The sequence below is a fragment of the Myotis brandtii genome, unplaced genomic scaffold (assembly GCF_000412655.1).
Source record: "Myotis brandtii unplaced genomic scaffold, ASM41265v1 scaffold199, whole genome shotgun sequence".
NCBI classification, from domain to species: Eukaryota; Metazoa; Chordata; class Mammalia; order Chiroptera; family Vespertilionidae; genus Myotis; species Myotis brandtii.
The window spans coordinates 3,858,898-3,874,732 of record NW_005357414.1 but is presented as its reverse complement, the minus strand read 5'-3'; the positions used below and the strand labels follow the sequence as shown (position 1 = coordinate 3,874,732).

General features: G+C 43.6%; 1 protein-coding gene and 2 long non-coding RNA genes across 3 annotated transcripts in view; 1 reads left to right on the top strand and 2 right to left on the bottom strand.

Moving 5' to 3' along the window:
• Window positions 1–15,835, top strand: part of LOC106725926 — a 58,040-nt gene that overhangs the window by 27,455 nt on the left and 14,750 nt on the right. Inside the window, exon 4 of the long non-coding RNA XR_001361934.1 lies at window positions 10,780–10,869. This is a non-coding gene — a long non-coding RNA (uncharacterized LOC106725926). The remainder of the gene's footprint in view (window positions 1–10,779; window positions 10,870–15,835) is intronic.
• Window positions 11,482–13,893, bottom strand: LOC106725927. Its single transcript, XR_001361935.1, has 2 exons — window positions 12,990–13,893; window positions 11,482–12,698 (listed from the first exon to the last, which is right to left on the bottom strand). It is a non-coding gene; the product is annotated as an uncharacterized LOC106725927 (long non-coding RNA).
• The window catches only part of TEX13B (testis expressed 13B), a 1,495-nt gene continuing 162 nt past the window's right edge, over window positions 14,503–15,835 (bottom strand). Inside the window, exons 2-4 of the mRNA XM_014538831.1 lie at window positions 15,260–15,749; window positions 15,086–15,170; window positions 14,503–14,783 (exon numbers count right to left, since the gene is read on the bottom strand). Of these exons, the coding sequence (XP_014394317.1) occupies window positions 14,512–14,783; window positions 15,086–15,170; window positions 15,260–15,718 (816 nt within the window). The 5' untranslated portion in view covers window positions 15,719–15,749 and the 3' untranslated portion in view covers window positions 14,503–14,511. The remainder of the gene's footprint in view (window positions 14,784–15,085; window positions 15,171–15,259; window positions 15,750–15,835) is intronic.

The following is a 15,835-nucleotide window of genomic DNA, read 5'->3' as shown; positions in this document are numbered from 1 at the left end:
ATCTCACTCATTTATGGATAATAAAGACCATTTTTTGATTGGATTGTTTATCTTCCTTTTGTTAAGTTGTATGAGTTCCCTATAAATGTTGGAGATTAAACCCTTATCGGTGATAACATTGGCAAATATGTTCTCCCATGCAGTGGGCTTTCTTGTTGTTTTGTTGATGGTTTCTTTTGCTGTGCAGAAGCTTTTTATTTTGATGTAGTCCCATTTATTTATTTTATCCTTTATTTCCTTTGCCCTAGGAGATGTAGCAGCAAAAATTCTACTATGTGAGATGTCTGAGATTTTACTGCCTATGCTTTCTTCTAAGATTTTTATGGTTTCATGCCTTATATTTAAGTCTTTTATCCATTTTGTGTTTATTCTCCTTTATGATGTAAATTGGTGGTCTAGTTCAGGGGTGGGCAAACTTTTTGACTCGAGGGCCACAATGGGTTCTTAAACTGGACCGGAGGGCTGGAACAAAAGCATGGATGGAGTGTTTGTGTGAACTAATATAAATTCAAAGTAAACATCATTACATAAAAGGGTACGGTCTTTTTTTTTTTTTTTTTAGTTTTATTCATTTCAAACGGGCCGAATCCGCCCCGCAGGCAGTAGTTTGCCCACGGCTGGGCTAGTTTCTTCTTTTTGTATGTGTCTGTCCAGTTTTCCCAACACCATTTGTTAAAGAGGCTGTCTTTACTCCACTGTATGTTCTTGTCTCCTTTGTCAAATATTAATTGACCATAATGGTGTGGGTCAATTTCTGATCCATTGGTCTATATGCCTGTTCTTGTGCCAATAACAGGCTGTTTTGATTATAATGGCTTTGTAGTAGTTTGATATCTGGTAATGTGATCCCTCCAACTTTATTCTTATCAAGATTGCTGCAGCTATTTAGGGTCTCTTTTTGGTCCCATATAAATTTGTGTAGTATTTGTTCTAGTTCTGTGAAGTATGCTGTTGGTATTTTAATAGGGATTGTATTGAATCTACAGATTGCTTTGGGTAGTATAGACATCTTAATGATGTTAATTCTTCCAGTCCATGAACATGATGTATGTTTCCATTTTTTTTGTCTCTTCCTCTATTTCTTTTTTCAATGTTATATAGTTTTCCAAGTACAGTCTTTTACTTCCTTGGTTAAGTTTATTCATAGGTATCTTAATTTTTTGTTGTTGTAATGGTAAATGGAATTGTTTGTTTTTTAGATTCTCTTTCAAAGAGTTCACTATTAGTGTAAAGAAATACCATTGACTTCTGGATGTTGACTTGGTACACTAATACTTTGCCAAATTCATTTAAGTCTAGTAGTTTCCTGGTGGAGTTTTTATATACAATATCATGTCATCTGTGAATAATGAGTTTTACTTCCTCATTTCCAATTTGGGTGCCTTTTAACTCTTCTTGTCTGATTGCTGTGGCTAGGACTTCCAGTACTATCCTATATAATAAAAGCGTAGTATGAAATTGTCCCCTCGACTGGGAATTCGTCCGGGAGTTCGACCAGGGCCCTGGCTAGTGGCTTCAGTAGGCAACCAGGGAAAGGGAGGGAGGCCCTGGTGGTGGCAGGAGGGCCCAGCCAGTGGCAGCTGCAACAGGTGGCTGGGGAAAGGCAAGGAGGCCCCAGCTGGTGGTGGTGGCGGTGGTGGCAGGTGGCTGGGGGAAGGGATGGAGTACCCAGCCCGGCAGCTGGAAGCTGCTAGGGACCCTACCAGTGCATGAATTTTGTGCACTGAGCCTCTAGTGTTGAATAAGAATGGTGAAACTGGACATTGTTGTCTTGTTCCTGTTCTTAAGGGAAATGCTTTTAGTTGTTCACCATTGACTGATGTTGGCTGTAGGATGTCATATTTGTCCTTTATTATGTTGAGGTATGATCCCTCTATTCCCACTTTCCTAAGATTTTTTTATCAAAAAAGCATACTGGATTTTGTCAAATGCTTTTTCTGCATCTATTGATATGATCATGTGATTTTAAAAAATCTTTCAATTTATTTATGTGATGTATCATATTTATTGATTTGTAAATATTGTACCAGCCTTGCATTCCTAGAATAAATTCCACTTGATCATGGTATATAATCTTTTTAATATATTTCTAGATCCAGTTTGCTAGTATTTTGTTGAGGATTTTAACCTCTGTGTTCATCAGGGATATTGTCCTGTAATTTTCTTTCTTTGTAGTGTCTATCTACACTTTAAAATTTTGAAATTAAGATAATGCTGGCTTCATAAAAAGAGCTTGGAAGTGTTCCTTCCTCTTGAATTGTTTGGAATAGTTTGAGGAGGATAGGTGTTAGTTCTTTGAATGTCTGATAAAATTATCCTGTAAACCCATGTGGTTCAGGACTTTTGTGTGCTGGGAGTTTTAAAATTACTGCTTCAATTTTATCAGTTGTTATTGGCCCACTCAGGTTTTCTGATTCTTCCTGATTGAGTGTTTGAAGATTGTATGTTTCTAGGAATTTGTCCATTTTGCCCAGGTTGTCCAGTTTGTTGGCATATAGTTGTTCATAGTATCTACTTATGATCCTTTGTATTTCTATGGTGTCTGTTATATCGCCACTTTCATTTCTGATTTTATTTATTTGGGTCCTCTCTCTTTATTTCCTGATGAGTCTAGCTAGGAGTTCATCAATCTTGTTTATCTGTACAAAGAACCAGCTCTTGGATTGATTGAGCTTTTGTACTGTTTTTTTTTTTTTTAAATTTTCTCTGTCATTTCTTTCTGCTCTGATCTTTATAATTTTCTTTCTTCTACTTCCTCTGGGTTTTTCTTATTATTCTCTTTCTAATTCATTTAGTTGTAGGGTTAGATAGTTTATTAGTGGTTTTTCTTGTTTCTTGAGGTAGGGCTGTAATGCTATGAACTTCCCTCTCAGGACTGCTTTCGCCGTGTCCCGTAAGTTTTACATGGTTGTGTATTCATTTTTGTTTGTTTCCAGGAAATTTTTAATTTCTTGCTTGATCTCATTGGTAACCCATTCATTGTTTAATAACAGGCTATTTAGCCTACATATATTTGAGTGTTTTTGAGTTTTTTCTTATTGTAGTTGATTTCTAACTTCATGCCATTGTGATCCGAGAAGATGCTTGGTATTATATCAATCTTCTTGAATTTGTATAGGCTTCTTTTGTGTCCTAACATGTGATCTATCATTGAGAATATTCCATATGGGCTTGAGAAGAATGTATATTCTGTTGCTTTGTGAAATGTTCTGTAAATATGAGATCCATCTAATTTAGTGTGTCATTTAAGGCCTCTGTTTTCTTGTTTTTTGTCTTGAAGATCTATTTATTGGTGTCATTAGGGTGTTGAAGTCCCCTACTATGAGTGTATAGCTGTTAATCTCTCCCTTAAAATCCATCAAGAATTTTTTATGAACTTGGGTGCTCCTATATTTGGTACATTTATGTTTATAAGGGTTATATTTTTCTTGTTGAATCTCCCTTTAGAGTTATGTAGTGGCTTTTTTGTCTCTTGTTATGGCCTTTGTTTTAAAATCTATTTTATCTGATAATGTGTATTGCTACCCCAGCTTTTTTTTCTTTCCATTTGCATGGAATATATTTTTCCATCCCTTCACTCTCAGTCTGTGTATATCATTTGCTTAGAGGTGGGTCTCTTGTAGATCGCATATATATGGGTCATGTTTTCTTATCAATTCATTCACCCTATGTCTTTTGATTCAAGCATTTAATCCATTTACATTATTATTGATATTTATTGCCATTTTTATTTTCTTTATGGCTATGATCCTCTCTCCTTTTCTTCTTCTTAGAGCAGTCCCTTTAACATTTCTTGCATTGCTGGTTTGGTGTTAATGTACTCCTTTAACCTTTTTTTTGGAAAGCTTTTTATTTCACCATCAATTTTATATATATTTGTTGATTTCAAAGAGGAAGGGAGAGGGAGATAGAGATAGAAACATCAATGATGAGAGATAATCATTGATCGGCTGCCTCCTGCACACCCCAAACTGGGGATTGAGCCCACAACTCAGGTATGTGCCCTGACGAATCAAATCATCATGACCTCCTGGACTCACCATTGATTTGAAATTATATCCTTGCTGGATACAATAGTGTTGGATTTAGGCCCTTGCTTTTCATTACTTTGATTACTTTATGCCACTCCCTTCTGGCCTGATATGTTTCTATTGAGAAGTCAGTTGACATTCTAATGGGAACTCCTTTGTAGGTATTTTTCTGTCTCTCTCTTGCTGCCTTTAAGATTCTTTATTTTTAACATTTGCCATTTTTATTATAATGTGTCTAGGTATGGATCTCTTTGGGTTCCTCCTGATTGGGACTCCCTGTTCCTCCTGAACGTGTGTGACATTTTCCTTTTCCAGGTTGGGGAAGTTTTCTGTCATTATTCTTTACACGTTCTCTGTTCCTCACCTTCCCCTTCTGGTATTCCTATAATGCAGATGTTGTTAAGTTTTGTGGTGTCCTAGAGCTTCCTTAAGCTATCTTCCTGCTGTTTTAAAAATACATTTTTATTGATTTCAGAGAGGAAGGGAGAGGGAGAGAGATAGAAACATCGATGATGAGAATCATTGATTAGCTGCCTCCTGCACGCCCCCTACTGAGGATCAAGCCTGAAATCCCAGGCATGTGCCCTTGACCGGAATCGCACCTGGGACCCTTTGGTCTTCAGGCCGACGCTCTATCCACTGAGCCAAACCAGCTAGGGCTATCTTCCTGCTTTATAATATTTTTTTCTATTTGCTATTCTCATTGTGTACTGATTTCTACCTCATCTCCCAAATAGCTGATTCACTCCTTTGCTTTGTCCAGTCTACTTTTAATAACTTCTTGATGTCAAACATATCATTCATTTTTGTCTGGTTCTTGTTCATGGCCTCTATTTCATTTTTCATTGTGTTGTAATTTGCACTAATTTCCTTAAGCACCTTTATAACCATTGCTTTGAACTCTATGTCTGATAGGTTGCTTGCCTCCATTTTATTTAGTTCTTTTTCTGGAGATTCCTTCTTTTTCTTCATTTGGGGGTTGTTTCTTTGTCTCCCCATTTTAGCTGCCTCTCTGTATGTGCTTCTATGAATTAGAACTGTTGTCTCCCAGTCTTTGTTCGATCGCCTCATGTAGAAAATGTCCAGAGGGGTCCAGTGGTGCAGTTTCTTTGTTCACCTGATCTGAATGCTATAGGAATGCCCCTTGTGTGTGTTATTTGGGCTCTTCTTTTGTAATTTAGACTTTATTGTTGATGTCCCATTTGTGGGAGGGATCTCTCCTCCAACTTGCTGCCAGTGTGGTTCAACCCCAATGTCATTGTGCCAGCTGTTATACAGATGCTGACAGAACAGAACAAGACACAACAGGATCAAACCAAAAATACCATCAAAATCAAGGTATTCAATACAACAGCAACAGGAAAGACTAAGAAGGAAAAAGAAGAGAAAGCAAAGCAAAATAAATAAACAAACAAACAAACAGACTACTAAGAGACACATTACCAAAGACTTAGAGGGTTATAAAGAAAAAGGGAGAACCCTAACTGATTTGGCTCTGTGGATAGAGCGTCAACCTGTGGACTGAAAGATCCCAGGTTCGATTCCGGTCAAGGGCATGTACCTTGGTTGCAGACACATCCCCAGTAAGAGGTGCGCAGGAAGCAGCTGATTGATGTTTCTAACTCTCTATCCCTCTCTGTAAAAAATCAATAAAATATATTTTTTAAAAAAAGAAAAAGGGAGAAAGAAGAAGATAAAAAATGGATATATGGGAACAAGGAGGAATTTAAAAAAACTAGTATAGGAGGAAAAAAGAAAAGGAAACAGAAAATAAGTATAAAAATAATAATGAATTACAATGTAGTAATAATGGATATAAGATAAAGTAAAATGGAAAAAAGGGGAAATAAAATAAGGAAAATTAATAACAATAAGAATAGAAAAATGTAGAATAAAATCAGAGAGAGAAAATTAGAGATATTCAAGAAAAAAAGAGAAGAAAAAAAGGGGGAAAAACAAATGACAAAAAAACAAAAACAAAAAATCCACTCATACATACATAGACCAAAAAAACAATACTGCACACTCTCATACACTGAAAAACCTTTGCGTCCACTATTTGTGGAGCTCACTGGATTTTGCTCTAATGTTGCTGAATCTGGTCCTTTGGTGTATCTATCCTGGGCTCTCTGAAAGCTTCTCTTGTGCAGGTCAATGTGAGTTACTGTCTCTTTCTGGCCCTGGGCAACCTGATTGATGTCTGAGCTGAGCCCATAGTAGTTCAGTGGGCACAGACTCCTTAGCCCAGATGCTGGGTCTGCCTTGAGTGTCACACTTTGTCTCTGTTCTAAGCTGTACTCCCTTCCCCCATGGAGCTGGGCTCTATGTGATATCCTGGTCTTGGCTGGGATGGCTTGATCAAAGTCATGTTGGGAGTGGTGCCAGTGACTTGTAGGAGGGTTGCTAGGCCCTTCCTCTCCTTATAATGCCTCAGCTCTGTCTGGTTTGCTGGCACCTCCTCTCTGTCACCTGCAGGGGCACAGATTTTCTGCCCCTGGGTGTTTCCCCTTGCCTCATGTAGCTACAGGGTTAGTGTTAGGTTTAGGGTTAGGGTTAGGATTAGGGTTAGTTTTGCCGGTGGGAAAGAGGGGACCTCCCCTGTGTTCCAGGTGGGCAGGGCTGATCTTCCTAACCTACTGTCCAGTCCCCTTTCTGCTCACACACACAAGTTCCTCCAAGAAATAGAAGGCCCCCCAAATTCAATGTTGGGTGTGTCTTTCAGATCCTTCCAATGTAGGCTGGCCCTGAGCTCCACTGCGTGGCCCTTCCCACTGGTCAGGAGGAGCTCCCCAGGCTGCACTATGGCAGGGTGCTAGTGCGACTCTATCCAGGGACTTCAGCCCCAGGCTTCCACTGCTGCACCCACTCCACAGTCTCCACAGCCAGTGCCCTTGAGGCCTCCTCTCTCAGTCCCAGGCCCTCCTGTCTCACCTACAGATCTGCAGCCTCTTTAATCTCCACAGGTCCTCAGTTCTAATAGGTCCATGTCAGGGGAGGCTACATCCACCTCCCACCCTACAGCACAGTTCCTGCCCCTGAGCTGTGGTGATGGAGCTGAGAAGCTGGGCTCTAGAGTGGTGGTGGCAGCACAGTAGCGGTGGCAGTTGTTGAGTACACAGCAGGGACAAGAGCCCTGCTGGGTCAGTGGCTCAATGGCAGTGGCACAATGTCTAGGCTGGGTCCCGTCAGGTGCACGGTTTCAGGCTGGCTGAGTCCAGATGGTGGTAAGGCTTTGTGCCTAGCTGCTGCTGCTCTCTGCAGCCTCTTCCTACGTACAACCTTATAAACCTTTCAAGGTGGCATGCTCTCCAAGCTGGAGCTGTGCCTAGGGAGTAGCTGTGACGGTAGCAGAGACTTTTTGGCCAGGAGAGCCCGAATCGTCTGCCCCCAAGGCTCCCGGGCGATCCATCGATCATACTTTCTCTCACACACACAAACACACTCACTCCCTTACTTACTCACATTCTCTCCCTCACTCCAAACATACTGGCCACCATGTTTCTTCCTTCGAGTATTGAGAAAATATTTCTTGAGTCACTTTTCAGGTGCTGATGCAACAATGAGGTTCTTTTATGGTCTGCAAGAAAATGAAGCCCTTGATGTTATGTCTTCTCTTCCCATCATCTCCTAGATGATCTGCAGTGTCCTGCAGTCACAGGGAGATGGTGACATGACTCTTATGAAGTCATTTTAGACCAGGGGTGGGCAAACTTTTTGACTCGAGGGCCACAATGGGTTCTTAAACTGGACCGGAGGGCCGGAACAAAAGCATGGATGGAGTGTTTGTGTGAACTAATATAAATTCAAAGTAAACATCATTACATAAAAGGGTACAGTCTTTTTTTTTAGTTTTATTCATTTCAAACGGGCCGGATTCGGCCCGCGGGCCGTAGTTTGCCCACGGCTGTTTTAGACCCTGAGTGATGTGTATCTGTTCTATTTTTCCAAGTACATCAAGGGAACCCTAGCCAGTTTGGCTCCATGGTTAGAGCATAGGCCCGCGGACTGAAGGGTCCTGGCTTCAATTCCAGTCAAGGGAATGCACCTCGGTTGCAGGCTCAATCCCTGGCCCTGCGTCGGGACCTGTGTGGGAAGCAATCAATTGCTGTGTCTCTCTCTGTCTCTCCCCGTTCCTTCCACTCTCTCTCTCTAAAAATCAATGGAAAATATCCTCTGGTGTGGATTAACAAAAAATAAACAAAAATGGACATTCTGGCTATGTCATTCTGTGTAAAAATCAGTCACAGTCTCCTGCCTGTCAGTGTCTCTGAAGTGTCAGCATTTACTTGTATTTGAGGAAGAATGAGCTTTAGCATTCATACTACCAGCTTTGATATCTAAAAAATGAGTAATGCCTTTTCTCCAGTGCTTTGGTCTTCAAAAATGATGGGCCTTGTTGTTGTTTTTAATGTATTCAGGCACATGATCATTTCTAGCATTGTCCATAAATAAAATGAATCATTTCTACATTCCATATTTTATGTCAACCAACATAATAAGGATTTATTGAATAACTATCATATATTGAACACTGGCCTAGGTAGATACTCAGATAAAGCTAACAGTTTTGAGCACTTACTATGTGCCAAGCACTGGGCTAGCCACTATGTATACACCTGTGTGTGTCTGTTAGTCTTTATATCACTCTGTAAATGTGCTCTATATTATGATGTATTTATTATGAGTATGTAAGTCATCAAGATTATCATTGAGGACTCTGCTATTTTGGTGTTGATGACTATACTGGAAAAGGTTATAAGTTTAATACTGAATTGGTCATCTTTCTCCTCTACATACACTTCATCACTAAGGCCTCAGGGAGCTCCAAGTTAGTAAGGGATAGAGTTATACTCCTGTGTATGTTGCCTGGGCTCTTTCCACCAGACTTGGCACCTTCATAGAGGGTCAAGAGCTGAAATTCAAAGAGGCTTATATATCCTATATAATAAATGCTCAGCAACCGAAACGGCGGAATGACCAGAGACCAGAACAACCATGGCTCCTCGCCCCGGCTGGCCTCACCCCCCGTGGAGACCCCCCACCCCAATCAGGGGCGTGGCCAGCCTGAAAACTGCCACGGACCCTTGCCCCACCCGGCCCCAACCCCCAGCAGGGAACCACACCCCAATCCGGGCAGGCTGGTTGGCCCCCACCCGTGCACTGGGACTCTATCCTATATAATAAAAGGATAATATGCAAATTGGCCCTAACAGCAGAATGACCAGAATGACTGCTCAACCAGTCACTATAAGGAGCACTGACCACCTCTTGGTATCTTTCCCCGGCTGGCAGGCTCCGATCACCTGATGGCAAAGAGGGAACTGGGGGTGGGTGGCGGCAGGGGGCAGGTCTGGCTGCGGGCACCCAGGGAAGATGGCCCTGATTGCAGGCCAGGCCTAGGGACCATACCTGCGCATGAATTTTGTGCGCAGGGCCTCTAGTCTAATAATAAAAGCATAATATGCTAATTAGACCAGATGTAGCTTCCAGACAAAGCCTGGGCTAGGAGGGAAGCCCGGGTACCAGGTGCCTGCCAGTGGCCAGAGGGAAGCCCGGGTCCTAGGTCCCAGTGGCTGGAGGGAAGCCTGGGTCCAGGGTGCCAGAGGGAACCCGTGCCGGCAGCCAGGGGAAGGAAGGCCTACTCTTGCATGAATTTCATGCATCAGGCCTGTAGTATTTATATAATACAGATTCTATACTACACAATACATTTCTACTAACTTACTGACTAAAGCATCCAAGAAAACATAAATCTGTGGTATATAGAAAATGCTATTGGTCTTAAGTTTGTTCTCAGTATTCCAGTTAAGATTGACAGTGCTTCTCCTTTAGTGTGGAGTCAGCTGAGGGGCAGTGGCCTTGAGAAGGAGATGAGTGGGCAGAAGCATCTATTTGAGGAGAGTTAACCTGAGTCTTTTTTTCTGAGAGTTGTATTTCCTCAGGGGCAGTAGCATAGTGGTAGAAATTAGCATGGGGTATGTGTGTTTGAGGGAAATGGAGAGGGGAAGTGCAGCAAGAATTTGGCACTTACAGGGGAAGGGGTAGGAGAGGTTACATGAATTTGGAGTTATGAAGGACTTTGACTACAGTATCTTGACTAATTTATGACAGCTTTAATCCAAATCTATATTCTAAAGTGAAATAATAGATAAACACATTTAATTTTTTAAACACTGATGGAAACAAAAAGAGAATTCTGGTTCCCTCAGGGTTTCCAGAAAATCAGCTTTAGACGGAATTCTACCCCCTACCATATTGCCTTTATCTCTTCAAAATTTAATCCAAAATACTGCTTTCTCAAGCATATTGACTGAGAATTTACTACTGAACTTTCCTAATTCTTAATTATTGCCATTAATTCTACTAGTACTGACAACCAAGATAGCTTGACCTCTCTGAGCATCTGCAAAATGGTGATTGTAGTGCCTGTCACTGGGTTAAGGACCAGATAATTTGTGTACGTCAAGTGGTTACCTCAGTTCCTGGCACATAATAACATGGCTTTGGCTTTGGAGTCAGACAGACCTGAGTACTGACCTGTGTTCTGTTCCTACCTATGGGACTTTGGGCAAGTTACTTAAGTTTTTGTGCCTTAATTCCCTTATCTGCAAAATGGATCCATACCTCCTAAGATTTTTGCAAGAGGTAGATTAGTACTAATATGGTAACAGAAGCAAAAATAAGCGTTTTAAAATTTTTGGTTTTCATTATTTTAAAAAATTTTTTTTTGCCTTCTCATCTCTTTTAGGTCCTTCCAACTGCACAGTTTGCCAGTGTCTCAGCTATACTTGCTCTTCCAAACACTATGCAATCTATACTGCAAAACCAAAGACCTGAAGTAAGTTGAAATTTCCTTCAAACTCTTAGGAGTTCAACTCCTAGCTGATTGGACCTGAAAACAAAGTATAACTAGTGCTCAATTTCTCCATAGAAGTACAGCAAAAGAAAAGACGTGCTGAGCCTAGGAGTAGGGAATGAGGTACAGATCCCTGCCAGCCCCTCCTGCCTCTTTCCCGTTTGCATGTGCTGTTTTTGCGGTAGTCAGTGGGTGGCAATCTGTAACTCCTAAGAGACTGGTGCGATCCTGGACTTACTTCCTTTTCCTTCGAGACTCCCACTGTCTTCCCCCTTGGTTTTCTTTCAGTTGTGTCCTGTCCACCTCCATGCAACTTGATAATCCTTTTCTCTCCCTGAACCGTTCCCCTGCTGTTATTCCCCAAAGTGCCACTGCTCAGAAGCCTCCACCTCTGCCCTGATCTTTTGTCCTCACTCACTTTCAAGTGCCTTGTCTTGTTATCTGTCCATGTCACTAACACACAGGCATGAGCCCCCTTGGTTTCCCACCACCTCGCCACACAGATCAGTGTGTGCTCTCCTTCCTTTCTGCCCCAAAAGAAGAGATGGCCTTTCTAAACCTACTCATGCCAATAAATTCATTTCCTTTTTCTGCATTTTTGTGAACATTTATTTCATTTTACACAGCACAGAAGTACCTGAAGATATACAATTCCTCCACCCTAATGCCTTACTGTAACCAACCCCAATGCACCCTATAACCCCCGCACCCATCCACTCCTACTTTCCATCCCCTGACTCTGATCCCAGTCTCCCTAGGTAATACCTTGTTTGCTACGTCTTTTTTTTTTTTTTTGCTTATTCAAATATAAATCTGTAACATAAGGCACACAAAACATCTATTAATATACATAGCATACATATACACAATACTTTTGGGGGTTTTGTTTCACAAAAAACAAAATTGACCTTTCATATATTTTTGAACAGTAGAATAGATAGTCCTCCAATACAGTAGGGCAGGATCTGTCCCAATCTTTTATATATTTCTTGTGTTTTCAAGCTTTCTTCAGCTGTCTCCTTCCCCATGGCTCCAGTTTCTCCCATAGTCAAAAGAACCCTCTCTCAGCTATGTATCTCACATCACTCCTTCCCTTCACAGCCAGGAGTCCTTGAAGAGCCCCCTTCACTGACTGTACTTCCTTACTTCCTGCTCCCTCTCTCCTCAGTGCTGTCAGTTTGGCTTCTGCTTCTCCCCCACCCAGATTTGCTCAAAGATCAAAAGTGAATGCCAGACCCAATGAACACTTTTTACCTCCTGTCTTACAGGCCCCCTGCAGCCCTGGGCACCGCTGACTTGCTCCCCTGGCACTTCTCTTCACCCTATTCTGAATACTTTTAAGTATTTCATTGCCTCCATGGTTGCTCGTGAGGAACAATTTTACCCACCAGTGGACATGTGGCAATTATCTCGAAACATTTCTGGTTGTCATAACTTGGGGGATGTGCTACTGGCATCAGGGTAGAAACCAGGGATTCTGTCAAACATCCTACAGTGTACCAGCCATTTGCAACATAGAATTATCCAACTCCAAATGTCAAGAGTGCTGAGTTTGGGAAGCCCTGCCCTAGAAGGATATAAACAAGCCCAAGGTTATTTCTGATAAGTACAAGCTAGGTATCTTGTCCCCAATTCTGATGGTTATCCACACTTGCCCCAAAAGGAAATAGCCCAGTCACATGCAGCTGCTGCAGAGATGTCGCAGGGCCATGACAACTTCAGTCTCTAGGTCCATGGTGGCCAGGTGATGTCCTGGGCTCCTCCTGGTGTCTCAGTCTGGTGTGACTCCTCACCATCCTTCCACCTGTGGGCTAAACTATGCATTTAGTCATTCTCAACAAAGCTTATTGCCATGAAAGGTAGAGAGGAAGACCATCTCCCCCCTCCCTCTTTCCTGTCACCCCCTCTCTTTGGAATTTAATTTCCCACTGGGATATGTTCTATTCCACATTTCTGAATTCACTGAGGGATTTGTACCCAAATTCCCCTCCCAAATTTATTCTGGTGGTGGGTTGGGGGGACAGGATCCCTCAGGATGGCACCATACTTTGGTCAGTGGTATAGACCAGCAAACCCTCTGTACACTACAGTTGCTGACTCACCTTGGCAGTGGCTTTTGTTCCACGTTCACATTTGATTGTCCCCAGTTCTGCTCACTGGGAACTGGGGAGGATTCTCTTGTCATGGGCTGAATAGTCACAGCAGTCCTTCTCGACTGTAGCTGGTGTGGTGTCTTCTGTAGATAGCCCTGAGGGATTCTCTTAGGGGTGGCAAATCTCTACTGTTGTAAGCCCGGGGCGGGGGTGTAAACCCCAGGCCTGTTTTGATTATTTCTTCTGATATAACTCACTCAGAACATGAATGAGCTTCTTGTTCAGTTCATCCCTGGATACTCTTGGGAGCAGGAATCCCAACTACCCATCAATCACTGAGGTATCTCCCTGGCCAGTTCTGACATTTTCTTTGACAGTCTGTGGTTTGTCACTGCTCTTCTGGTGCCAATTTCTGACTTTGAAATAATCTGGTTCCACAGAAGAGTAAGCAGCTCCAGTTAGCTTAAAGAAAAAGGGATCTGGGTAGAGTGGATTTTTACAGAGCACAATGGCAGGAAGTGGAAAAATGGTTGGGCCTCCACTCTTTTATCTCCAGGGTCTCAGGATCAACTTTTCTCTGCTTCTCTGTGCCTCTTTTCTCTGGGATGTCATACTGGTGTCTTCTAAGACACTTGGCCTCTGTAAAGCACATGGCTCTGCTTTCCCCTTAACCAGAGCCAGGCCTTGGCTGAGGCCCCCATGTCCATGGCTCTGACCTTGGCCTCAACTCCAATTGACCCACTGCTTCACTGCCCAACACCATCCTGACTATGAAATCTGTCTCTCTTCTGATTCTCTAGTGTGACAATCTGTTTGGCTCAGGATGGGTCAAATGTCTACTCCTGCTGCAATAATCTAGAGCAGGGGTGGGCAAACTTTTTGACTCAAGGGCCACAATGGGTTCTTAAACTGGACCGGAGGGCTGGAACAAAAGCATGGATGGAGTGTTTGTGTGAACTAATATAAATTCAAAGTAAACATCATTACATAAAAGGGTACGGTCTTTTTTTTTTTTTTAGTTTTATTCATTTCAAATGGGCCAGATCCGGCCCGCGGGCCGTAGTTTGCCCACGGCTGATCTAGAGCCTCGGTAGGGAGGGAGGGGTAACCAGGTCCCTCAGATACTAGGGTGGGGGAGAGATACATACAAATAAACAGCACTTCTGGGGTGTCGAATACTTATGCTCTGGAACAGCCGTCGCCAACCTTTTGGACCTCACGGACCACCAGTGGTCCGCGGACCAACAGTTGGTGGACGCTGCTCCAAAGGTTTCCTTAAACCAGCGGTCACTAACCTTTCGGACCTCGTGGACCACCAGTGGTCTGCAGACCACCGGTCGGTGACCGTTGCTCTGGAACACAAAGAGGATCATCAAAGCATTTCTCTCCCACCTCCCGCCCTGCCTCCCTCCAACTCCACTAGTCTTGTTCTCCCACTCATTCCCTTACCCCCACTCAACACAGCCCCTCCCCCCACCAAATATTGATATCCCTTTGGGATATATTTCTGTTATATTTCACATTTCTGAATTTAAGGGTTCTGTAACCAGGTGCCCCTCCCACAGTGGTAGCAAATTTCCCTCCCTGAAAAATTCACAGGGTTACACCAAAAGCAGTTCCAATCCCCGGGCCTGTGAGATGCTGGAGGTCTTCTCAGCTGTTGGGGCTCAAAGGCTCTCTGGTCTCTTTGGGGTTCTTGAGGATCTGTTCCCTGGGCCCCCACCATAGAGGGGCCCCAGTAGGCAGCCTGAGGTGGAGCTCCTGCTGTGAAGGCTGCCCATGGTGGGGATGGTGTGGGTGCTTCTGGGAAGGGAATAAGGGGCATTAGAATGAGTATGTGAATGAGGCAGGGAGCTAGACAGGAAGGGTTGCTTGTGAAACTGTGGCCCTAGGCTTGAGAGTCCCAGAAAAATAAAGCATGGCTGTTTCTACTGATCTGAGATGTCCCTGCCTCTGCCTGCCATAAGTGTACGTTTTCTGCTCCACAAAGCTGCAGGAGGCCTCCACCCTCTATACCCCCTCTGCATCCTTCTGTCTTCCTCCTTCTACAGCAGCAGTTAGCAGTAGTAGTAGCTACAGCAACCTCTGCCTTGTTTTCTCCTCACCTGCTCCTTTTGCCCCAAACACACTGGTAGTAGCCAGGCCTGGCTCCTCTGAAACCTGCTGCCATTCCCAGGAAGACACCATCTCCTGTAGAGAAGTGGGCAGGGTTAAATTCCATTCAGGGGGTGGAGGGGCTGGGAGGGAAGATGGGGTAGTACCAAGTGGGGTAATCTTACAGCCTGGAGAAGCTTCCACCTCAGCAGTTCCTTCTCTTTCTGAACCTCAGCCAGTTTGGCCAGCGTCAGCTGCAGCTGATAGGCTGCCTCTTTGCACTCCATTTCGTGCTTCGCGGTAAGCTCCTTCATGTTGGAGGCCAAGGCTTGTAAGGCCGATTTGTGCAGTTTGGTGAAGTCTTGTAGCCACTGCACCCTGCAAGCGTGTAACTGGCCCTGCCTGCGGGCACAGCGCACGCCCAGGGCCAGGCTACCCCAGGCGCAGGCCTCTTTGGCCTCGCTGGTCACTGCGCTGTTCTCCAGGATAGCCCTGAGCTTGTCTTCCACCTCCGCCCAGGACAGGGATATATTCTCCAGGTAGAACTCAGGGCCTTTTATGTGTCTGGACATTTTCTCGTTGATGAAAGCCACCACATTGCCATGCTGGAACCCAGCAGAGGGGTCCTCGGGTCTCAAGGCCATGATAGCAGAAGGCCTTAGGGGCCTGGCTGCACTGCAGGGATAAATCAACTAGTTGTTTCCTCGGTTAGGGCCTCCGCTTTTCGTTAGCCCCTCCCCCAAGGCTCTTCCCATCCCCTT